The following is a 26264-nucleotide window of genomic DNA, read 5'->3' on the forward strand; positions in this document are numbered from 1 at the left end:
AAACAATGAATTCTCAAACGTTCATGAGTTGGTCACTTTGAAAATAGATTAACAAGTTTGCAGTTTTTTGCGTGAGTAATTTAGGGATAAACATACAACTTTCTAGGAAAACATTGATTCAGTTTCAAATGTTAATATGATAGAAAATTCGACATTTATTTTGGTCCAGATATTCTGCAGCTCTTTTCCAAAGGTCAAATTGGTCTTCCTGATGAATTAAAGGGTGTTATGAAAGTGGTGTCGAATGTCAAATACATTTCTCAATTTATTGTGTGATTTAGCATTTATGAACAATAAGACCATAACGTGATGTCGACACATTAATATGTACTGAAAATAAAAGTAATTGCTTTTTGCCTGGGAAAGCTCTCAAGCAGCAATTCCAGAGAAAGGGAAGTTTAATTTACGGCTCTGGTTAAAAAGAAGAAGAAAAAAGCCCGCAGGAAACAGGTGGGACTGGTAAGATTCAAGTAAGAAAAATTGTGTTCGTATGGAACCAAAACATGATGAAAAAAACAGCATTTTAAACGACATTTCAACATGGCAGACAAGACCAATGGGTAAATTCAGCATTCATCCTTAAATGTTTTAAAAGATCTATTACATTCGATTATCAACTAAAATGCAATGTGAGTCTGAAAACCTAAAAAGGACACATACTGATTTTACATGTTGAATTTTTAATAACAATCACAAACAACAAGTCAATCAAACAATATTACTGCAAAAAAAAACATAATCTAAATGTAAAAGATTTGCTCTCCTGACTGAGTAAAATGAGGTCTAACTGTACATCCAGCCACTGTCATGTAATGACTTTTTCCCCTCCCTTTTCATTTTTTTTGTTCCATCGGGGCTTTACACTGTAAAGGAGCACCAAAACAAACAGAGACGAAGCAGAGGGAATGAAAGACTGCAGTGTTTTTGGGAACTACACCCGCGATTCCTCGTCAGCTGGCTGGAGTGGTGGGTGAGTTGATAGGAGAGAAAAAGAGCACACTGCATTTCAAATGACACGACATGTGCTCTTATTGCTGGAGTGAAAAGTGCTCTGGTTAAACTCTCTTGGGAAAGTCCCCTTTTAATTCAATAAGACTTAAGTCAAACATATACTGCATCACATACAACAGGTCAAACTAATTAGTACACGGACAAAAATGACCCAGAATGTAACAGTACCCTTAGTTTAATATGAAAGTGTTTCCACCGATGGAGATAATGTTGATTTCTGTCCCAGTTAATGAAACAATCGCTACATGACAAGTTGCATAACAGACCAAATCTGCAATTCATGTAAAATAAGTCCCATAAAAAAAACCTGTTGCGTCACACATGTTCTTTTCCAGTATATTCTTTGATGTCCATAAATAATTTGTACCTATTAGAGATGAGAACTTCCAGTGAATGGCAGTGTGCTCATGGCTTGTATCCACCACAGTTCTTCGCTTTCATAAAAGTCCCCTCTTCTTCTTCTTCTTCTTCTGCTTCATCTGCTTCTGCTTCTGCTTCTTCTTCTTCCATCTATTCTAATTGATGCACCGCAGATACAAAAAAGAAAAGAAGGCCATTAGGCTACTACTGGCTGGCCAAAGAAGGAGAAGCTTGGCTCAACTTCTTTGTTCCTTCACTTTCCATTGCAAAACCGGCGGCCCGCCCTCCTTTTCTCTGACCACAGCTATGGCTTTGGATACAGTAGCAAGTCTGTTCTTTCTCCTTTTGTGTTTGAAGATAGTGTCCATTGTTTGAAGGGACGGGAACCTCAGGCAAGAAGAAGGTATACAATCCAGCCTGGAAGGACCCTCGGATTGTTCAGTAGCGCACAGTCTATATTTGTGACTATTGACAATGTCGCCCCACTAGAGACAGGAAAGCTGCTTACTGGTAGTCGGGAGATTAGAGTTTTGTGGCATATTTGCTCAAACTCTGAAGCAGAAAATAAACCTCAGAATAAGTCTTTTTTCATTCGTTGTACTTCCCGATTCGTTTGCACAGTTCACATTTGGGCTCTCTGCAATCGAGTGTGTTATCCAGCTTCAGAAATCTAAAGGGAAATATTTCACGAACACATGCTTTGGTTGCACGATGATGTTTCGGTTTGAACTTTTTTAAGATGAAAATATCTACTTATCATCCAGTGTGGGGGGGAGGGGGAAAGGGCTCTAGTTTTTAGGAAAAATCTGCATCCTTAACAAAAGTGTGTGACCTCCAGAGTGATGTTCAGATCTACCACAGAGTGAGGGAAAGTATTTGTCACAGCTAAGAGTCCAGAAGTCATCAAGCGTGGGTTTTTCGTCAGTACCTAGTAAAATCCTGCCGCGCTACCTCGACTTTCGCGTCTTCTCAGCTGCACTTGCAAGACTTGACGATCATGTTGGAGAGCTGCTCCACGACAGGGGTCCGTCCAGAGTAGTAGAGTATCGTGAGGGGCTCCAGGTCTTTAGGGACACAGCAGGGGGAGGCCGATGCCTCCGGATTCAGAGTGTTGTACAGGCTCAGCAGCTATTGGAAAGCAAATAGGAGAGTTTGTATATAATAATAATAATAATAATAATACTAATAATAATTACGTTATATTCCTAATCTCGTGAGTGATTTACTCTTGATAATAAGCGTGTTATCTTAAATCAGTGCGATAGCGCAACTACGAGTATCTATAAATAAAGCAACACGTTCATCATGGAGACTTATTGATAACCAAATATTCAATTTGGCAAATTCTTATAAAAATATACACTTTTATTAAGCTTTTTTACACATTTTCTGGGAGATTAAGGTCGACAAAATGCTGTCTTCTAATCTAAAAGTGTTTGCTCAACACACCGGTGTTCAAACTCAACCATGCGTGTGTGTTTGTGTGTGTGTGTGTGTGTGTGTGTGTGTGTGCATGTGCGTGTGTGTGAGTGTGTTCAGGAACCAAAGCAAACCAAACTTAACCCTCAACAAAAAAACTTGAAGCTTTATTTCTATCTTTATTTCTATACAACATAAATGTGACCTCTGCATTTAACCCATTCAAGGCAATAGGCCGCAGCAACTTAGGGTTCAGTGTCACGTTTAAAGTCACTTTGACACGCATACGGGAGCCGGGGAATCGAACGGCAAACCACTGCCGGCCCAGGTAGATTTATTAAAAGTGACTACTTCTCCTGTAGAAAACAGTTCAAAAGTCTTGGTTCTAAAGACCCCTATTTGGAAGCTAGGGTCCCAAATTCAGATATCCAAGAAAGTAGAACTTTCTTTATGGCAATTAACCACGAGAAGTAAATGAGAAGCTCTGCATTGTGTTGTTAGGTTCACTGTGGGGAAAGTCTTGCTCTCACAAGCTGGTGTTTTGTCTCCCTGACCGGTGGCTCTTACCGAGCTGTGTGTCGTGTCCGAGCTCCTCAGGTAAGGGCAGGGCCCGGAGCAGTAGTTGGCATCGTAACCACTGGGCTCATGGATCCACTTCCAGTCCAAGTCACGGCGGAAATCGATGTGTAGCCGGCGAACGCAGCAGCTCTCCTCCGTGTTTCTGAGATGAGGACGCACAGCAAGAGTTCAATTAGCCACCCAAATCAAGTTTTGTAATGGTACTCCAAATATTAAATATCTTCATGGGCACATTTTGGCAATATCAGATATAGTAGGTTGCGGCATATTTTGGGGATATTACAAGATGCATATCATATATTTAGAATAATAATAATAATAAGCACAGGCTGTCACTTAATCACATGTTTGTGATGAAGAAATGTGAAGGATTTGATCCAAAGACTAAATGTGCTAACATTATGCACTATTGCTAAAGATCGTTCATGTGTCTCTTACGAGAAACAGTAGTTAGTGTCCAGCTCTCTCTTGCGTCGCCGAGTGGACTGAGTGTCCAGGCGGTGGGGCGGGATCATCATGAGGATGAGGTGAGGCGCGTACTGGTCCTTTCTCTTCTTCAGATGATCCAGATCCAAGCGGCTGTGCTCGTCATCTCCATCCAAACCTTAATTATAGATGCGATGCACTTTTAAACCAAATATTTAGTGAACTTCTTTATTCTTTTGTAATTTCCATCAACCTGAAGTATACAATTGGCAAAGTCATCACCTATGAAGCTGTCATACGTGTTTTTCTTTTACACAATGTAGAAATTAAAACACAAGAAATATTTCAATGATTCTTAGTGTCCAGAAGCAAAAGTTGAATCAGGCAACAATATTTAAAAAACCAAATTAAACTATAATTTAACAGCTAACCGTGAGTGAGAAATTAACAAATAATCATTTTTTTGAATGATTAAAGAATAAATTGAGTAAATTGTTGAATATGCGACACAATTAATTGCATCTCAACTGACGCAATGTTGTTGAAGCCTACCTTTGAACTTCACCTCCAGCACCTCATTCTCATTGTCAATGATGTCACCGTTTGATTTGAATGTGTGGCAGGGGCAGTGCACACTGATTTCCAAACCCAGATTACTTCCTGATCGCAAACAGTGGAAAAGAAGCCAAAGTTAACAGTCTCCCTCTTTAAAATCCAACGCTTACTTGCACACTTCTCTGAGGTCAAACATGGGTTGACCATTCAGATTAATCATCGCTTTTAGAGACAACAAATGACACGGTCTTACCTCTGTTCATCAGCCATTCCCGCACTGTTTCAGTCACATCGAAGGAGACCCACTCTGAAGTACCTTTGGTCAGCACGTTCTTGGCTGAAAGGTAGCGTTGTTTCCTAATGTGTTCGTTTAGCCTCACAATCTGCAAAGCGATAATAATAACGGTCACTCGAAAAGGTTCTCTCTCAATACTGAAACAGCTTCAACTAACAATCACTCGCAGAAGAGAACAGACACAGGGGAGGACGTCTGTACGAGAAGAAGCTCTAACTCGTCAAACTCATGATTGTTGTCTCAATTATCCACTTGTAATGATCACTTGTAATGATCACTTGCAACGGATCATGCTATGAGCTAAGATGTGATTACTGCAGCATGCAAACAGATGGGAGAGAAACTAAATGAATGAAATTACAGCATATATGTGACATTACACTCAATTAGGTGATCAAACAAGAATCAAGCCTCACGATCCGTTTTTTTTTATTGCTGATTTTAAGCGAGGATGTTTAGCATGTTCTCCATCTCAGCTTAGCTTGTTAGCAGACAGACTTCGTCATCACGTGAGGCCCACATGTGACACAGCAACAAGAAGGGGTCCATTATTCATGCTCCTCTTAAAACATATTTATACGTTGATGCAGTGCTTGGTGCCTCACATAATAAGGGTTAGTCGATAAACTTTTGAATTGCTTCTGATGTCATGTGTTCTTCCATATGTTTGCTGATTAAGACCTCATTATCAGGACTGTGAACATGATCCGACCCGCTTGATTTGACTTCTCCCTCCCTCACTTAGCATTGGTGCACCTTATGGGGCGGGACAGGCTGCACCTTAATTCTTCTGATTGGATCATGGAGTCAGGTAACTTCGGATACTCTACCCACCTTCAACCTGAACGAGGACGAAATAGTCAGAATAATACAAAACACTGGGGAGGTGTGCAGGGCCTTTAAACCTGCAGGATCTTTGTTGTGTTTTTTTAGCTTTTTCGGAGAAGAAGACCAGAGCAAGCCGACAGACTTCTTGACAAACATTAGCATGTCAGGAAACCGCTGCCTATCCACATCCAGCAGACATGGAGCAACATTAGCATTATCATGGAGTCATGTTTGATATGTGTCAGGCTCATCGGCTTGCTAGCTCGTTCTACTCTCTAAACTGGCTAGCTAACGAGTTGATAGCATTGTCTGTAGGCCCTATGTTGTTTTTTGCCATGGAAAGTCAAGTTAGTAGATATCAATAATTAGTTGCTGAAAATAGCTGCCTGCTGTGGGTGCCAACATGGTTGTGGAAGCCAGCGATATTTAATAATACAGTAATCAGCCATAATGCCAAAACATTAAGCTAAAAAGAAAGTTAAAAGATGTTACTTTTCTGTAAGTGTGTCACTGCAAGCAAACCTCTTTTCATACTACCCATCGTTCTTTTATTCTTCCCCAATATGGAAATGTTGATATATTGACATCACAATGTGTCCAGTCATAGCTTGTGGTTAAAATGGTGGCTGTGGTGGTTCTGTGTGTGCAGTGGGAGCACCTAGTGTGTTACGGCAATGAAAAAATACAAGTCAAGCCCCTGACTTAAGTAAAACAGTACAAATGTGCATATTTATACTTTTCATTTCTTTGTAAAGGAAGTGTGAACAAATAAAATGGATCAGGAAATCTCACATACGCCTGACCCTGGTCGACTCTCCAGTAATTCTGTGTAACACTGGCCACCAGATTAACCTCTAAAATTACAGACTTGGTTGCCGCCAACTAACCTCCTATGAAACGTGGTTTAGTCGTCCGTTTGCCGTCGAGTTGGAATTCATTGTTGGCAGTTACCTATCGTAATATGTGATTGGTAATATTGCACTTGTGGGTTTGTCATGACATCACTCCTGACCAGAGCATCTGTTTGTGTTGGTATGTTTTTCATTTTATTTCAATACGTTGCTTTATATTAAGTCGTTAATGCCAAAGACATTGCAACCAAAGAACAGGGACCTGATGACGTTGACCCACTGCAGAAGTATGTTGCACCATTTTATCAATCAGCAGACCAAAGCCCCTTTTTAACCACTTAATAAACTGTGCCTACTGTTTTAAGCACTAAATAAAAAACCTCTACATGACCAAAATGAGGACTGTATTAGATCGTGACTGCCAGCGCTGCAATCAAACAGTACACCCCTGTCACGGTTCTCCTAACGTTCTGCAGGCCTGTTACGCTTTTTTGCTTTTGTTCTGGATGTTACCCATGCATGCCGGCAACCATAATCTCATTTGTGTGGATTCTTTGTCAATTAGGAAATCATGTTGTGGTGAACAACTAACCAGTTTACGTAAAATATGTTCTTGATAATTTGACCCATGTTATAACAACGATTACAATCCAGAAAAGAGACTCTGAAGCTCCTCGTTGCCTCCACTGTGAGCTTTGCCTCTCATCTTGGAAGAAGGACAGGGAAACGGTACCTTTACGCACCTGGTAGAGCTCAATCCGCTGTTCATTCCTCTTGGAGCTCGAGTTTGGCACCCTCAGAGCTCGAAACTCTGCTCTGAAGAGGTTGGTTGCGTTCCTCTCCATGGTGGCGACGTTGAAGCGGAAAACCTTAGAAGTGATGCCTTTTGGGCAGTAGAGCAGATCGTCTGGATCAGAGAGAATACAAAAAAAAAAGGTTTTGTGAGATTACAGGCTTGGAAATTCTAATCAAGATCTAATGCAATACGAGCAATTTATGTCCAAACACCGATCTTGAATGCTGCATGACCTCTGGACAACGTAATCACAGACACTGGTAGTATGATTGGTTGGTGGTGTAATGGTTGTATTAACGTGTCCCAGTGAACAATTAGAGTGACAGTGAGCCAGAATGCTCAAAATCACCAGCCTGAAGTTCAGCCTTCATTCATTTGATTATTTAAACCTGTGTTTTTTTCTTCTTCTTTTGGTAAGATGCTTTACAAAAAAAAAAGACCTTATGAACAAGATATTGGCATCCTTAAAAAACAATTGATATCTCAAAATATTCTCTGCAGCTGACTTTAAGGCTTTAAATGTACAACATTTAAAAAGTTAACAATAGGGCTGCAACTATCGCTTAATTTAATCTGCTAATTTTGTTCTGCTATTATTCGACTACTCGCTAATTCTATTCAATAAGAAGACAAGGGAAAGCAACAAATCCTCACAATTGAGGAGCTGAAACTTGAACGTTTAGTTAGTTATTAAAAAAAAACTCACTTGCTTGCCTTATTATTATTGATCGCTTGTTTCTATCCACAACATTATTTCGGATGTTTCTAGCTGAGGGAGGGAGGAGTGGGTCGGCGAGAGGTTTCTTTGGATCCAACTTGTATCCACTCGATGCCAGATTCATTTCAGCGGTGCTCCAGAGAGGTGCTGAAGTGTGTTAACTGAGTTGGTTGTAAATGTAATCATTTCATACTCTCGATGGCAATGAAATGGGAACTTTTTTATCTATATCATATTGCTTTTTAAATAAAGCGATACTTTAATATGAAAATAATAGCATGGATTTACAGTAAATGTTTTTTTTATATGTTAGAAGACTCATAAAGACATTCACACCTAGAGTAAGATCTTGGGTTTACTGACTCTTTCATGGCTGGCACTAAGTGTATCAGCCCACAGTGGATGATTGGTGTGGTGGCTCGCCTTATCAAAATTCCTCAGCGTTTCTCCAACACATTTTGTCTATATTTGGTGGAAATGAAAATGTTGCAATTGAAATGGCAATATTATTGAGCTGTGTATGACTTCACCGCCCTGGTATCTGCGTATCAAAAACCCTGCTATCCTCCGCCACATTGACAACTTTTTGGACCCAAACCCCTCACTGACCATGATGACTTCTCAACAACTCAACCTCAGTCATTGACATATGCCAGATTCTGTATGCGTACCATGCTATAAAAGGAAATATGTTCCGATGATTGCAGTCCAGCCTCTGAATGTAGTAATTTGCCAGTCTTCCAGCAGCTTTCTGCTTCATTTGCACCTGTCAGGGATTTGTGTTGGTTCACAGAGCTGCCTCAGATCCACCAAAGGTCAACAGTTTACCTTAAAAAACCATCAACGAGTGAGTGTGTGTTTGCCCAGGTAAACTGAGGGAAAGAAAGTGATGTGATTGGCCAAGAGTCAAAACTTTGTTCCACATAGCCAGGTTTTACCACAAGGGGCGACACACTTAGGGGGCTGTGTCTTCTTACTACTGGCTTCAGTTAATATCTTCTGTTTCTACCTGATCTTCAAGGAACACTTCACCATTTTGACAAATGCACTCACTCATTTGCTTTCTTGCGGAGAGTTGGATGAGAACATTGATATCCCTCTCATGTGGGAAACATAAATATGATCAGCCGGTGAGCTTAGTGTAAAGACTGGGAGCAGAATAAAGTAGAATGAGAGCTAAGCACAGTAATCTATAAAACTCTTCATCTGGCTCCAGTTTATGAAAACCCCATTAACCAGCTCAGAGAGTAGGCTCACTGTATGGATGTGGATATACGGGGTATTGACACAAATGCATATTTCCAAGTATGACATCATCCTGGACACATTAAAAACACTCTGCCATTCCAAATACCGCAGTTTTAGGAATAGCTTGTTGACATTTTAAGTATCTTAGAAGTAGAGATGGTGAGTAGTGCACATGCACACATAAAGATACTTCTGCCCGGTCAGCACATATGCTGTTATATTGACTTTATGCCTTTTTCCATTTGTTTTCAGCTAACTACATTAAACTCGGCGATGAAGAGCATATTAATACGTCAAAATAAAAATAAACTCTGTTCTTCACCCAATTGTTCGTGCATGTTATTGTTTCTTGCATCATAAAGTTCATCTGTTGCTCTGAATGGAGCAATAAATGCATCACAGCAACGCAAGGCACCTACTGTCAGCGTTTTTTTGTCAAAAACATTTTGCGAGATTCAAAACAGAACATTGAGGGAAAATAGATCTTTTGAGAAACACCTGTTGATTTCAAAGGGACTGTGATGCAATGGTCTTGGCTTTGCTCTAGACAATGAGGCCCTCTTTGGCTCCGACACACGCACAGCATTTATCCGATTCTACTTTCTCAGTAATCTAAACTCAGTCCTACCACATGCTGTATGAATCTCCCTCAAGTGCTGACACATGTCCCTCTCAGCACAAGTTTTCCGCTCATAGATTTCATTTATATAAAGGAAATGGCTGCGCCGAATACACGGTTGGCACAACTCATTTGAAGTAAAAAAAAAAAAAAAAGTGAGGCGAACAGGACTTTACTGATAATCTTAACAAATATTTCACCAGCAAAATAGAGCTCATTATCAACCAAGCGGGGAAATGTTACCTACAGTCGAGGCAATAAAATGACTGCACAGTGGAATCATTCAGGTTTTAGGGGGATGGATGCCGGCTAAGTTTCACACTCAATTTAACAAAGTTAAACCTGAGCAGTGCAGCAAGTGATCTCATTCTCATGGGCCACCCGTGTGGGTAGTTCATCGGCCAAGACAGGAAGTGGGGTCACTTTAAGCTCCATCTAAATGATGTGTCAGTGAATGTGAGTGTTTCGTGGGACCCCACTGTACAGACCGACTCCGGGGGAGAGAGGGATGCCTCTATCCAGACTAACGGGGAGGTCCCTCCATCGGCTAACTTTTCCTGTCCCCCTCAGTTCACTTTCCCTACTTCTTCTCCTACAGGCATCCCCATCTGCCTGGGCAGATGTCCCTCTCATTTGGGCCTGACGGAAAAGGAAGTGGGAACATCTGGGGAGAAGGGGGGGGGTGGATGAGAGGAGGAAGAGTGGAGTCAGGAGGAGGAGGAGGAGGAGTGACTTTCCTGGAGTCGAAACAGGTTGGTGAGCACTGCAGTAACACAGCACATCGGCACATCGGCCCAGTGCACAGCGACTTTACCGTTCAGTTTCACAAAACAAAACTCTAAACATTTGTTTTTTTTATTAAAATGTTGGGTGACAAATATATCATATTAATGTCCCCGTCCCACTCAACAATAAGCACACATTATTTTGCTTCTTGTTTGTTCACAGAATGATATTTGTAAGATTTGACCCCAACAAATTATAATTTCAGTCATCAAGTCCAAGTATTACACGTGTACCTACAATAAGAGTATGTGACATCACAAAGGGTTGGAAGTCCACCTGTACCACAACTGTGTTGTGGCAACTTTGATGCCTATTTTCATATATATGTGAATCTTCTTTTTCTTTTTGTGTGATTATCTAAATAGCTATAGTTAAACTTAAGTGTAAAAGCCCTATCTGACACACATAGATAGATAGAGATAGATAGACAGATAGATAGATAGATACTTAATTCATCAACTGTTATGTGAAGCAGACTACATCCTCAGTGATAACAAGTTGCTGAATTACAAGCTTTTAATACAGCAGATATTTATGAATGGCATAAGAGCCTTGCTTTTTGGAGATTCCGTCTGGCTGGCTCGGGCTTTACACGTGTACTCTTCATTTGGTGCGTAATTACGCACGACGGACACGTTAAACTGGCAATATAAACGTTCTAAAGAATGGTACTCACTGCTTTCTGGCGGTCCGTAGACCATGTTGAATTTGTATATTTCTTTGGCATAGTACTCGGTCTCTGTGTTGTCCTGGCCGCAGCTCTGCTCCCGATCCCTCCTGAGCTCCTCCAGTAGCTCCTTGGTGCTGTTATACAACGCTTGGATTTGATACGGGATTTTACTCGGTCCGAGAGAGTGCGGAGGACTTGTCAGTCGGAGTTTGCTCAAAATCTGACCTCGTATCGCCTCGACCCTCTTCCTTTTCACATGGTCGATGTCCACGGTGGCACAAGTTGACAGAGACGAGCTCAAAGTCGCGCAGTTGAGGAAGAGGACAAACAGTAAAGCTTTGCCCAAATGCATCTTTCTCTGGTTCGCTCGTTGAAATGTGCAGATTCACAGGCGAGGACTGCCAAGGTCAGTGTCACGAGTGAAACACTTTGCTGTTGTTTCTTTTAACTTCCTTGTGAAATAATGATGGAGACACTCAATGAGTTCTCTTGTAGCAGTCCCGTTTGTTATCACCAACAATCCAAGTGCATGTCCGCCCATTAGACATTACTCAATTCAAAGTCCCGAACAACAGAAACTGTCCAGCAAATATGAAGTTTATCCGGCATTAACTCATCTGTCGAACCCCACTTTTCTTTTGCATTCTTGTGCTCAATCCCGCATAGGTTTGAGTCGTCCCAGCGCTTGGCACGTCTCTGCTCTTTCTGTCTCATTAAGATGTCGTGCCTCTTTACTGGCTGAGCGGAGGCAGACCGCAGTCTGTCAGGTTAACGAGGGAAACGCGACTTTGAGCGGTCCGCACGGCCTCACGCGTTTTATACCACGAGTTTTCTGACGTTTGATGGAGGAGGGACCGCAGGCACCCGGCCGGCTGAGCCTAGATCACAACAGCGCTGACTGTGATGCATCACGCGTCAACTAATAAACTATGTCAGATAGTCCCCTGTGTTATTTTCTAACCACGACCATATTATGAGCGGTTATGTGAAGTTGGACAGTTTGGGCCTGAATATTCTCGCCAGTTTTCTGCTTATTAAGGCGCCTGAAGTGGAGTAAATAACTGGTCTTGGTCTATCTTGGTCCTCCATTAGTGGATTGTAATGTATGTTATTATCAATGGGGATCTCACAGGTTTTATCGGCTCAACTGATGGATGTCCTGGTTGTGCGTCTCGCTGTAGCCTGGGCCGCGCGCCCTCTAGTGGCGAAGAGTGGCACTAGCAGTTGTCTACTTTCGGTGATTCTCCTCTATTCTATATTTCCCATCTCAGAGTTTAAAGATATTGCATATTTAGACCCCTTTTTTTATGAACGACAGCATGTTAAGGTGTTTATTCTCTTCTGAATCATAACATTTCAATGTTTGCTTTTCACTGCACTCCAACAACTTGATTCTAGGTCAGTTGTTGCAGCACAACAATCAGATAAGTCGGGGACTATTGGGAAGATTAAGTCTAAAGTGAACACATTATTGCTCCGTCCAAACGTGTCATACACTTATCTAGGACAAAATATAATTTAGTATTTGTCTGATTCTGTGGCAGCAACCACAATAATAACGATACAAATAGATTTGACACATTACCATCTCATAAATATATACTTTCTGATAATCCACAGTTGTGTCTTGTCTGCTCTTTCTTTTATTAGAGCCCTCTTGCAAACATCCACACCATTTAGGACATGCTCTCAAATGGCAGATATCCATTGCAGATTTTCCCATGCCCTCTGCACACCACCGTCAACACTGAATTAATTTATATACACGGATGTCTAAAGGTTTATTTGCAGGCCCTTAGGGTATTTGATCTTTTAGATCCCCCCTCCACAGTCTGTTTTATCTCTATTCATAGAGCATATCCACATTCTCCGACCTATTTTAGGTCACAGCGCACTCAACCACCAGGCCCCTTACCCAAACATGGGGTGTGGTATTCCACGATGTTTCTTTAGCCCACCAGTTTGCATAGCGAGAATGATTTCATAGAATGTCCAAACTTGGTAAATATTTGCTTTTGAATCATATTCCCAGTGGCCTGTTTGTACCTTTCAGACTTGTTTGCTAGAGTTGGAAAATAATGAGTTTTATATGTGAGAACAAGGTAATGTCTTCCTCAATTCAACATAATACTTGAATGAATATTATTATTCCGTACATCATCTCACTTGCTATCTGTTATTTTCCACAGGTAAAGCATGAAGAGACTTGTTTGTGTTATTTGTGAACAGTGCACAGTGTTGAGAGTAATGTGGACTTATTCCATGGAAATGGTCTGCAATCAGCAATGTGTTGCCCAATACTGTAAAAATCAGTTGCAATGAGGTTCCATTGTTCTTTAATAGATCTAAAAGCTCTACTGTTGAATGATAAAGCCGCTAAGTATCTCTTATCTTTTCGGCTCTGGTCATTGGAACAGTGTTGCTTTTCCTGTTCGAGGTTTGAAAATTGGTTTCCCATCACGTCAGCCCAAGCTCTGCCTAAAATGTCTTCATTCATAACTTTGGCTCAGTCACGTTTGAGCGATCCAAACCCAAAATGGGTTGTTTGAGCTTTTTGCATGATCCAAGAATGAGCAGGGAAGGAGATGTCTTCATAGTCATTGTGAGACTATTTTAGGACAAGCGCCCTGGTATTCGTCACCAACTTTCCCACAGGCCTCCATGCCTACTGTGTTGTGGCTTATCTCAAAAGAAAGAAAGAAAAATAGAAAAAGCGGTGACACGCAGTTTTCGTGATTGTGTTTTCTCAGCAAGTGTGTTCAGTGGTCTTTGTGCTTGAGGATGATCTTGTTTGAGTGAATCATCTCCTGGTTTGTGTGACACACTTGTGGCTTATTTCAATGTCAAATTTCAATGACCATTTGCTGTTTCTGATGTCATAATAGAGGTTCCTTCTTCTGATCCATGTTGCTGCCGCTTCTCTCTCATCCTTTGGCAATTACTGGCATGTTGGCAGTTCTCCATTAAGCCAGCAGGTGATGCTGCATAACAAACAATCTATGTGTCTGTATGTCAACATCAGGGCACAGGAACTCAACATCTTGTGTATTTTCAGAGGCATGTAGAAATATACCCTCAGTGGCCGCTTCATAAAGGACACCAAAACAACAGCTCAGCCATAAAGTATACCTTTACAAACATAACTGTCTTCACTTTTGATCGACAATGTTAGAAAGGTATGAATTTAACGTATTGAGGATGCAGCTTGCAGTATAATTGAACTCGATGTCGTTAATGAAATGACTAAAGAGTCTATATGTAATGCTTTAGAAGAACCACCTACATTCAAGAGTCCAGAAATTGTGTGTAGGTGAACTCAATTTGTCAATACTTTCCACCGAAGAAGTTTTCCATATTTTTCTGTGAAATGTCATTTTGAGCTTAAGTATTATGTCTGAAAAATGAAAGAATGCAGAGTGACTAAATTAGAAAATCGATATCTGAATTAATTCTCATCATCCAAACCACTGTTGTACAGCCCTCATCTTATCATTCTCCCTCTCTGCTTGCATCATAATTCAAAATAAGAATAAAGCTGAATTATGAATATTTTACCAGCTGTACTTGAGCATTTATTTCCATTTGTTTTATCAATTTTGTGTGGAGAGTTTCTGTAATGGCCTTTATACGGAGGCCATACACACACACCATGACATAAACTGGACTGGTGCACAGAATTACATCATCCAACACACACACACACACACACACACACACACACACACACACACACACACACACACGTTGTACTATTCCAACCTGTCTGGGGATTCCTAGACATGATCCGAGCCATCACCATCAAAATTCATTCTTACTCCGAGCGTCCTCCAGTGATTACCTCATTACTGGGTCAGGTTTTAGTGAGTCATTCTCCGGCAATCTCTCCGTCTCGCACAACACACAGGAAAGGAATGCGGCTACAGACCGGAGGATGAAAACAAAAAACACATGGTATAGCAATACAGCGGAAGAAGACCTCTTTTTCCTCTCCTGTTATGCAGGTTACATTCCTGCTGACTGTACTTGTCACAGAGGTAACAGCAACTGCAGAGCTTAACCTCTTCCAGCAGCGCGGCGATAGGCCACTGTGTTAAGATAACAACCGTTTTCTGAGTTTACGGAGTTCACTATCTGACCACTTACACACGGTCAGACAGCTTAATGCTGGCTAGACAAAGTCAGACAAACCCCAAATACCAAGCAGACAGATTTCCCAGCTATCCAGCATACTGACAAGCCGGCGCAGTGACGTCTGCTTCGTCTGGGGGTAACAAGCCTGTGAGTCATACTTGGGGAGTCGGTTGGATGGGAATGCCAACAGGAGACCCCTTAAACCCACACCAGCGGAGACAATGATGCGTATATGTCGCGGCCGTACAACTCGAATGACTCATTTGATTCGTCCACCATCTGTGTTAGTCATCGGTTTTCTTAATACATGTACATAGGAAAGGAATACCACGCCGGCTAGACGATGACTTAAGGTGAGGTCAGGTGGAGTCGACGAAAGCTCGTCTCTCGACGTGTCGTTGTTGTGCCGGAGTGATTATGTCATTATAAATGTAATGTATATACTAATAAGTACAGTGCTTTAATCGAATCCTCGGTCATTGAAAGGAATATCTCGATGTGGCGGTAAGGTTGGAGGCAGTGCGCGTCTTCTTGAATGGTTGCCGACTCAGGTGTGCTCAGGTTGTGTTTCAGGGTACGATTGGTTAAGACCGGCTCAGACTCTGATGCTAACTAACCCAGCAGGGAAGCAGACCGCTCTCTCCTCGCTCCAAGCCACGGACGAACTCTACACTCTAGCGTTACTACCGTGCTCCTCTGCCCCTCCAGTTTGTGGTCTAATGTCGGCGGCCGCCAGTCTCAGTCAAAGCTCTTCTCTTCTGCCGCATGTTGAAGAAGAAGTTTTGTACTACCCCTAGACACGCCATGCTAGCACTTACTGACCTTGTTTTTCAAACACTAAAGCAAGACTACAAGAAGAAATGGCAAAGTCTCCCTTTGATAAATCAAAGGTGTCATTCATATGCAATAAAGCGCACCACTTTTCAATTATTTATTAGCTTCAAACTGTCTTATATTACCATCAGCGAGCCAACTGCAGCTGGATATCGTTGCTCTAGAACTTGTATAATGAGAGCTGGATCCAGCGTTGGAGCTGGGTCCGGTTCATTCCTATGAAAGTGGCTCACTGGTGCATGAAGCAAGAAAAAAAATTTGACTTCAGAGTGTAAAGTTACCTGGATCTTCCACACTGCTTTTACATCAATGGATCAAGCACAATGTTAGGCTTACCGATTCAGTCCACACATTTATCCACTAGGGGGCAGAAGACCTTCAAACCAGCTGACAGAGGCACATTCCTGCCATGGCTAACAGTTAACAAACAGGTGCTGCTGCAGGAGACATGGAGTGACATCATCGACATCCCATTGGAGCTGTGTCCATGTGAACCGAGAATTTATAAGTCCAATAACCTTTGTTTCCAATAACTACTGAAACACGTTCGGTGTTTGGCCGTCCTGCTAACTTTGTCTATTGTATGTGTTTATCAGAGGTTGTTTGCCGAACACACGGGGTTGATGGGAGGAAAAAGACAAATCTATACACTTAATGTGTTGGCTGCAAACCCAAAATGATACAATTATTTTTGTTAAAGCTCTGTAGAGCTACAAGATCATTCTTGAAAAGTTCTGATAAAAAACAGCTTTCCGTCCCAAATCACTGTCATTTGTTTGTTTTTTGGCTCTTTGGCTGCTGTAGTCATTGCCGTGCTCTTTGGCACGCGCCCGTGACGGCTTGCTCCCATAAGACGACATATTGCGGCGTCCTGATGTCACAAAGGTGAAGACTGTTCACTTTGCATCTGGGTCTACAGGGGTGGCGATCTGCTGAGTTAAGGCCTTTCGGAAGGCAGAGCAGAGGACGAGGTGTCATTGGGCCTCGGCATGAATATGAAATAGCGACGCTCGTGATGTTGATTCACACTTCAGACAAATACTGTCAGAGCTAAGGCTAAACACACTTAGCATTTTGTGATCAGCACTCAGTGCGAGTAAGATGCCAGAAAGTTGCTGTGCTCAGTGGTGTTTGTTGTGATTACTAATGGCACGGTCCGTGCACATGATTGATGGCAAGTGGCCGACAGCCATTCCAGTTATGATTCAGCGCAGTTAAATATTGGGACCGTACACAGGGAGGGATTCTTCTTCGTTGACTTCACTTTTTTCACGTTGAGTGTTGCCTTCATGCCGTTTGGGGGCAAAGTATACAGCTTTCACTACCGTACTGCGTATACTCTTCTTCTCTGATCGGCTGTAGTGAGGAAGGAGAGAATAAGGAAGAAAGACAAGGACCTTTCAGTCCTTCTCTAGCTCATCCTCGCCCGCCGAATGGAATTTCAAAGGAACCCACATCGGCCCTTTTGTTTTCCATTTCCCTCCAACTTTAACCCTGCACTCATCTGCGCCCCGCCCCCCACCCCCACCCCCAGCCTCTCTATTCCCGTAAAGGCTGCAAGTTGGATAATGAGGAAATTGGCTTTTGGAATCGCGGCAACACACGTGGGAGAGAAAGTGTCAAAAAAACAGGAAAACAAAAGGGAGTTTTCCCGGACACCCAATTATAACACAAGCATTGGACAGTTGATTTGAAAGGCCAGAGGTCAACGTCTGTTTTCTGATTTGCAACAACTCTCTCTCTCTCGTAATCTAAAACACAGACATAATGTAGGTTTGTGCTCACACATACATTAGTATCATGCACACAAACAATGCACACCACACATATACACACACAGCACTGGTCAGGTTAGTGCTGGCCTTCTCATGCAGAGTCTAGACAGGAAGTGGGTCCATGCCAGATTAGGGATTTTCTCCCTCACACTACTACACACACACACACACACACACACACATACACATACACAGTCATCTTCTTTCAATATGCTTGTGTGTCTTGTGTGTTTGGATGTGTGTCAGAGGGGAAAAGAGAAAGAAAAAGGAGGTACAAACGGAGACATGGTGACATAGTAAAGTGTGTATGGAGATGTGTGTGTTTATGTGCTTGTCTGTCTTTGTTTGAACAAGTCCAACACAAAAAAAAATATTCAACCACAAAGAAACCGATTTGGTGTCAAAAGCTTTCTCTCTTTTTTAGACTCCATTTCTCATTTTTCCTCAACTTTCCACCCATTGAAACGATGAGTCTGACGCGCAGTGTGAAAAGTTCAACTTGTCCTTCCCGGGTACAGGGGCGCACTGCATCCTGTAGTGCTTAGCTAAATTAAACCGAGCCCCTACTGTTCTCATCTGCTCACCTGTAGCCCCTGCCAGGCCCGGCCACGACCTTTGACCCCACACAGATGGGTCTGCATAATAAGACACGGGCACACACAGCTATGTGCCATCTTGGACATGTTTGATGGGTAGCTACAGAGGACCAGGAAAGTCTGAATGCTGTATGTATTGGAATGATAATGTGTTGACCTTTGTGAGCAGATGAGGGCGATTATGAATGTGTGTGTGTGTGTGTTTCTTTATGTGGGTTTGAGTGAGCTTTTATGTGTAAATGCAGATACTAATAGAAGGTGTGTGCTTACTCCACACAATCTGTGTCTCTCTGTGCGTTGCTGGCCTGAGGCCAATGGCCCCTGTGCCCTGTGTATGGCAGGCCGGGCTGCACTTTTCACTCCAACTGTATGAATATGCATGGCCTCCTGGCTGGTGAGACATGGCACTTTCGCCATAGATAATAAAGAGCTTCTTTAAAATGTTACATATAGCTTCTTATTTTTTAGAAAAATCCACAGGGCCTCCAAAATGTGTTGTTTTAAAAATAAATCTATCACATTTCTTTAAGGAAACAGTTCAGTTGTATTTTATTTTATTTTTCATTTTTATGACCTTGTGCTCAATTTGAATGCATGTTGAACTACTGTGTTTAGAGTTCTATGAATTCAAATGAGCAAATTTACAAAGACATGGAAGAGATCTTTGAGTTATTCTGATGCCGAATAAGTAGGAAACAGGGCAAAAATAATAAATACAAAATATTAAAAAGACTAGAAAAGAACTCAGTAAATTTCCCGCAAAACTAAACCCCTTCAGTCTGTCAATTCAGAAGATCCATGCTGTGAAAATATGAATAATATATACAATATAATCCACCTTCATTTCACCTCAGGACATTAAATATTTAATATTGACACAAAGCAATCCAAATACTTTTTTTCATTACATAAGGTTCAAAGGGCTATTTTTGGAAGTCGTCATCCTCGCCGAAGTCCTTCTGTTCGACACCGCCGGAATATATGAGCATATTTACACCTTGTCTCAGAGAATATATGACATGTGCACTGGCCACTGCTGCATTAACAGTATATTTCATCCCCTTCTTGTTCCATCTGTGAAATGATCCTCTTCATTTCCCACATGAGTGGTTTTCTTATCATCCCGGATCCCTCTCGTCTGCCCCGGGGGCTGAGTTAAAGTCGATAAAACACCCAAATATTCTGTTAAACATGGGCGGCCTCTGCCATGCCGCCGCTCCCTGCAATGCCTCCTGGGTAATTATGGTAATAACTCAGCCGTCAGAGGCGAGGCCAGAGGCCTCGGGATGACGAGGTCAGACCAGAGAGCCTGAGACAAGAGGGCGGGTGGCAGCGGTGGGAGCGGGGTCAAGGTGAAGCGCGCTGGGCTCCCGCGCTGCTATCCCATAAACCCTTGCTGTCACATCAGAGGCCGCTGGATGTATGTGGACATTCCCTCTAATCCGTCCTCCTCAACAATCAAGATGCTGATGAGGGATGATGACATGTGTTTGAGTAGCTTGGTTATTTGTGCGGCCTTAACTTACAGAGCCTTGTCGGTTGGAAGGTCAAAGCGTCCCTCTGTTTGGGCTAATTGTTGTTGTTGTTGTTATATATATAAAACAACAATGTATATGTATGTGGTTTTGAAAAGCAGACTGGGCAGTCTACCATATTGTTGTGTATTTATTTTGTCTTTATTGAGGCGGTCTAGAAAGGCACAGGACAAACTGTTCTGGCGGAATCTGATCCATTACGGGGACATGTGGCGTACAGCATCAATTTCAGAAATTAAAGTCGACTTCTTTGTATTCTCTGTATTGTCTGACTGCTTGCACTCTGACAACAGTCTCTCGAATGATGAATAACTAAGAAGAAAGAAAAAGGGGGAAAAAACGACCCGACTTTTGGACATTTTTTTTGCAGAAGATTGATTTTTTTCGCTTTTTTCCCCCACATGTTATATTTCCATTAATTTAGAGTCATCGGCCCTTTGTGTACCTGATAGTTTGTATCAGGTACACATCGCTGTTCTAAATATTGAAGTGAGGATTAACACCAAAGTAATGCAGTGGGCTACCTCTGAGTCGGTATTTGTAATATGACATATATTTTATATGATTTATGTAAACATTGAATAACCAAAATAATAACAGTTATGTCACTGTGCTGAGTATCCATTTTCAGTCAATGTATCTTAAATATCTGAGGTATGGATACGAAATCATGACAAAGTAAAAGCACACAGTGACTCACTTGTTTTTGTACGCGTACGCTTGCGTGTGTGGCCCGAGCCTCTCTTGCATGACCTATATTTAGACTCAAAGTTCTGCTTGACGAACAATGACAGAAACACAATATTCCCCCGTATTCTGTCCAAATTATGGTCAGGGGGGGGGGAGATGCCACAGGAAAAAGTTACCGATCAATCACCATTTTGGCTTCTTCAGCATTTCTTTGTTTCCTTAAACATTTCCCCTGCTCGTGCTCCTCCTCCGTCCCCCCAGCCGAGGCTTAGTCTAGGTCACCACCGTCTCTTTGCATAGAATTATCCTCTCCCAAGTATAAATTTGATTGGAAGTGGAGGGAAGTGACAAGTGTAATATTTTCCGGTGACACACATCTCCATTCAGACCGAAGTTTAATGTAAAAGTGATCAGCGCCAGGCCTATTATCTCAGGCATCCAGATGTCAGGGGGGAAAAAAATTAGAAAGCTGCATTGGGGGGAAAGTGTGAGTAAAAAGCGAATGCCACATTGCAATGAATAACCCAATAACACTCCCAGAAGCTCTCCACTCAAGTTAGTTTGAAGCTTAACCAATATTAGTATTTATAGATGTGATCTCAGCTCCACAGATTAAAATTCTCATGTGCCAGTCTTTAAACATCTCCCGTCAGTTTATTCCTGCCCTGCTGTATTGAGCCCGTATTCCTGCTTACATAGTTACATATTGCAGTTTATTCATCCACCCTGCAGGTTCATCGAGACCCCTGACCTGCAAACAACCATAAATATTTATTTGCGTCGGCTTGTCTAAAAATAACTGTATTACAATAGAGTGTCCTGGATGAGGTCCAGGAGCAGCGAGCAGTGTAGTCAGCATTCAGAGTCCGGCCTCCGTGTCCAGAGAGAGATGGGCCCGTGTCAAGAGGCAGACATATTGATAGCTTTGTGGTCAACAGGAAAAAAAGTCACTTAGCGAGGGATCCTTTGGGTCCAAGGATGTATTTCTGGAGCACGCAGACGGAAACAAGGAGCAGTTTGGAGCGATGCGCCGCGGTTCTCCAGTGACATCTATAAACACTATCCCCGTCCTTTATTACAACATCACAGTGCTGCGTTTTAAATGACACCAGTGATTCCAAGGTTATAAATATTAGAAACTGGGTAACAGTCAAAATGTGGAAGAAATAGACTCAAGACATCCTTAAATTTATAATACTGCCAATTCGACAATAGTGGCTTGAAGCGAGAACAGCCACAGCTACAGAGTAAATGCAGCAGTCATCGTCATTTAGTCATTAAGTAAAGATGAATTTAAAGAAATAGCAGCAGGATGAAAGCTGACGTGAATGTGATGACGCGAACATAAACCTTTGTGCTACTAGTCGTCACTTTCTGCACCAGCAGTATGGCCACACACACAATATTAAACTGGATGAATACAAACGGGCCTCACAGTGAAGACATACTGATCCAAAGTCTGTTTTTTTCCCTTCAAGATCAAAATAAAACAGAAGAGGAGGTCTAACCAGTGATAGATCAATCCAGATTTCTTGGATTGTGTAGGATCCAAAACGTGGCAGTGAGTGAAACCTTAAGTGGACATGGTTTCACTCAATCACAGCAATCCGCTGTCTCTTGTCACAAATGTAAACTTGATTTAATATTTCAATCGATAATTAGGCCTTTTAACTATATATTCCATAAGTCATAAGTCTTTCCACAACGAGATCATAAAACGATTCGGCCAAATCTGCATCGGCAAACAACTCAAAGTGCTCGTTAAATGTTGTAAAATTTCCTTAAAGGGACATGCATGGTATTTCATTTCCAGTTTCATACACAAGTACAAGATCATTGTACTTTCTGAGTATGAACTTGTTACATATAGAACTTAAACAAACATAAGCAACGATAAACATACATCATCGTACAAATGATATTCAAGGGTAAAATATGTGTTTGGCCCCTGCAGAGTGCCACAGTGTGTTCAGCCTGACAGGTCAGGAGTTGGAGTGACAGGTCAGCTTGGACTTGACATAACCAGCACTGACGATTGACATGTGATGTGAACGCTGCATACAACGACCGGTCGGGACTCGTACGTTCCAGAGCTGAAGCTCACAGACCAACTCTGTGGCGGATCATTCCCCTTTCTTTCCTTCCGTGTGTTGTCTCCCGTGTTTGCGCCAGCGCTGTATGCTGGTCAATATCAAACTGTCTGCCAGTCTGGCTCAGTATGAGACACAAGTCCCCCTCAAGCAACTTTTGCCTCTCCTCCCCAATCCCTCCTTCACCCCCGGAATGCAATAAATGTCCGGCCGTCATTTATTTTAATTCACTCCCCTCTTGCGCAGATGAAATGGATTCGTAACCTTGTAGGACAAGGACGTGCATGCCGTCTGCCGTCAGTTGCTGAGTTATTCTCAATTCTTCTAGCATACAGAGAGAGAGAGGGAGAGATGGAGAGATGGAGAGAGAGAGAGGCCCAATGATGAAGAGAAATAGTCTGGCATGCAAATTGCCGGCTGCCATGTCCAATGAGGAGGCCTGGAGGAGACTGTCGCCGTAGAAACTCTGGACAGGGTTAACGAGGCTGAGGGAGAGACGAGGCTTAAAAAGACAGCGGCGGTGGTGGAGTGAGGGAGTGAGGGAGGGAAAATAGTCTGGGAAAACTCAGCGTGTGATTTATTTTCCAAATCAAGGCACGATGAGTGGATTAATGCTCGACTGATGAGAGAGTGTTTAGGGGATGGCTAAGTGGACGTGACCGAGGAGGAGAATGCTAAGAGCGGCCCGCGGGGACTGGGTGACGGGTGTCATTCAGCTCACGGGTGTCGAACTCAGAGTGTGGAAGTAAAACAGAGAAGTGGGAAAGGAGAATACACGTGTGCAGGGCAGCAGCTAATGATGCATTTGTTATTAAATCATATTTTTCGCTTATGACATGTTTAATAGTTTAGACAATGACCAGAGGCCGCAGTAAAGTTTAAAATGTGTTTATGGGTCTGATGATTGAATTACTGTCATATGTATAACAAATAAAAATAAAAAATGTGTAATTTTTTCTTTTCAACTATCAGAATAGTGTTTGTTGGTCAATTCGATGAATGGACTTATCATCACAAAGCTGGAGTAGTGTGTGGACACAATGTTCAGATGTGCCCTTGTTGGAACGGCCTTTATCTGGTTTGGATGGTAGAAATTTTAAAAACACGGCTGAGCATCATTTTATTCTGTGTGCATTTGGATTAGAGAGTGACTCATAAACCTCAGCAATGATCAGATTTCTGTTTATTCTGAATTATTTTATCTGGCATTAAGTCCAGAAAACGGTCCTCTCTCATTGGTTAATGACGAGACATCCAGCAACACTGTGACGCCCACTAGAGGGTAGTATTTAACTACAGGCAGCATTTAATATGTATTCATGCTTTCTGCAATGTATCAATTACTTGCATGACGATCTTTATGGTTTTGTAAAGTAAATGTTGTTGTCTCCACAAGTCACTGAAAGCATAAAGATGTGATTTATTGATGTAAAAATAATTTGATCAAACAGGTGAACCTTCCTCTTTTTTACTGATCTCTAATGTTTTCCTCTTGAGTTTTTAGCATCTCAGATAAAAATGAAGTCCAGTGTGGAGAAGAAAGTCTGTATTCATGTCTCAGACCTCCGCCTGCTGAAGGATGTCCATGTGATTATGAGGATTTTTGTTTTTCTTCAGATGAAGTCGATCACATAAAGTCCTGTTTTTCTTACCAAAATGAAAATGTTGTGGTACTGGATCTCAGTATATTGCTGCCATTTCAAATTAACTGCATGGATTTGTAAATATTTATTTGATTAGGTGGAGAAATGTATTTGAGGTATTTTTAAGAAGCGTGATACAACAATTAGTGTCACCACCTGCTGCTGGTCGGTCGTTAGCCGTGATGCAGTTCCACTTCTGGAAAGAAGTGATAGCCTTTATGCTCCATGTTTCTCTATATTAGTATTTTGTACCAAATAATATACACTTTCATTTAATAAATACATTAGTGTGGTCTTCTTACACCTAAATTACACAAGAGCCCTATTACATTTTATACAAAATGTGATTTCCGCATTTAAAGTTAAAATCAACCCCTCCTTGCTCCAACATTTAAAAGCACCAGTTTCTGTTCAGTCGTTGGATGCAGATCCTCTTAGTGATGACATTTCTTTTGTGTGTCCACGGAAGTCCTTGGAATTGTTTAGTTTGCATCCATTTGATCGCCGCAGCATCTCTCTCATTTCATGAGTGCAGCCGCATGCACATCTGAAATGGGTTAGGACACAAATGGGATTAATGCTTGCAAGACATCTCCGAAAGCGTTTCCACCTGTAATGTTGTTTGCAGATGCACTAAATGAGACGTCTCAGCGGGAGCAAAAGTCCCCGTATGCAGAGCCGGCGGAGTGAGGCCTGCACCGGGCCGCGCTGTGACCCTCCTGCATGTGACAGGACGTACGTAAGCGCATAGGGGAAGAGACAACACGGGAAATGTGATTACACGGTTGCCTAATGTAAGGGAATCTCATTTGTTTTGTCGGCCGTTTGATTGTTCCTTTCTGCGCCGGCAAATTCAGAAAAAAATACAATGCAGATGTAAATGAGGGCGAGCAGTCACTGTTACCACCCCGATCTGAGGACGAGTGTTTTGACTTTGAAAACCTCAAACTTACGTCGCTGTCAGACACAAAGAAGAACATTATTTGAAATAAAGCGTCCATAGATTTACACAGGGTCTTTTTTGACCCGCAAACATAGAAACACAAATATGTCTACTAAACTGTGGCAAGAGGATTCTCCTTTTGTTGTGCAGTGCACACACAAAAAACTCAACGCGATGCTCGAAACATAACTGTACAAATATAAATCTGAAAATGGTCTGAGTGGTCACGATGCCGGGTTATGACGCAATTGTCTATTAATAAAGGAAAAGAGTTTCCTAACCAAGATGAATGAGTGATATCGAGCTCTGGCATGACAAACGAGGGCCGAAGTGTCGCAAGTGTTTTATGACGGTCCCGAGGGTCCCTATCTCCCATAACCCCTGACCTCTCGACCTTTTAAACCACAAGGGTGATTACAAGTGGGCGGCCAATAGAACAACTACTATCCTTCTGTATTACACATGGAGCCGGTGAGTACTTCACGCAGTATTAGAGCGGAAAGACTCACTAGTTCCTCACGTTGGAATCAATATAAAATAAGTCCACGACAGTTAAGCAGATAACCAAAAGACAAACGTGGTCACAATCTGTGGACCTCCTCCTCAAGTAGTCCAAGCTAACAGTAGATGGCTCCTCATACCGGGTACCGGTGGGCTTGAGGCGCTTATGCGGTCAGCGGTAGCGAAGCGTTGCGTGCTGCCATCTTAACCGGTCAGCAGAGTGATGAGCAGAGGTCTCACTCGCTGCTCAGTCGCCACACCTGTCACGTCACCGACGATGATATCTGTTCCCCGTGGGACGCATAACTGTGTGACAGCGGCACTTTCCACCGCCGTGCCTCCGACGGCATCAGCGGCAGGAAGCG

At 42.2% G+C, this 26264-nt stretch overlaps 1 protein-coding gene across 1 annotated transcript; it reads right to left on the reverse strand.

Moving 5' to 3' along the window:
• Positions 1 to 660: 660 nt before the first annotated feature.
• On the reverse strand, positions 661 to 11938 carry LOC130202874 (transforming growth factor beta-3 proprotein-like). The gene is made up of 7 exons (XM_056428692.1): positions 11168 to 11938; positions 7068 to 7231; positions 4604 to 4733; positions 4348 to 4455; positions 3808 to 3973; positions 3358 to 3511; positions 661 to 2499 (listed from the first exon to the last, which is right to left on the reverse strand). Exons 1-7 carry the CDS (start codon positions 11511 to 11513, stop codon positions 2341 to 2343), a joined length of 1227 nt encoding a protein of 408 aa, XP_056284667.1. The 5' UTR covers positions 11514 to 11938; the 3' UTR covers positions 661 to 2340.
• Between the last annotated feature and the right edge of the window lie 14326 nt (positions 11939 to 26264).

The sequence above is a fragment of the Pseudoliparis swirei genome, chromosome 12 (assembly GCF_029220125.1).
Source record: "Pseudoliparis swirei isolate HS2019 ecotype Mariana Trench chromosome 12, NWPU_hadal_v1, whole genome shotgun sequence".
NCBI lineage: Eukaryota > Metazoa > Chordata > Actinopteri > Perciformes > Liparidae > Pseudoliparis > Pseudoliparis swirei.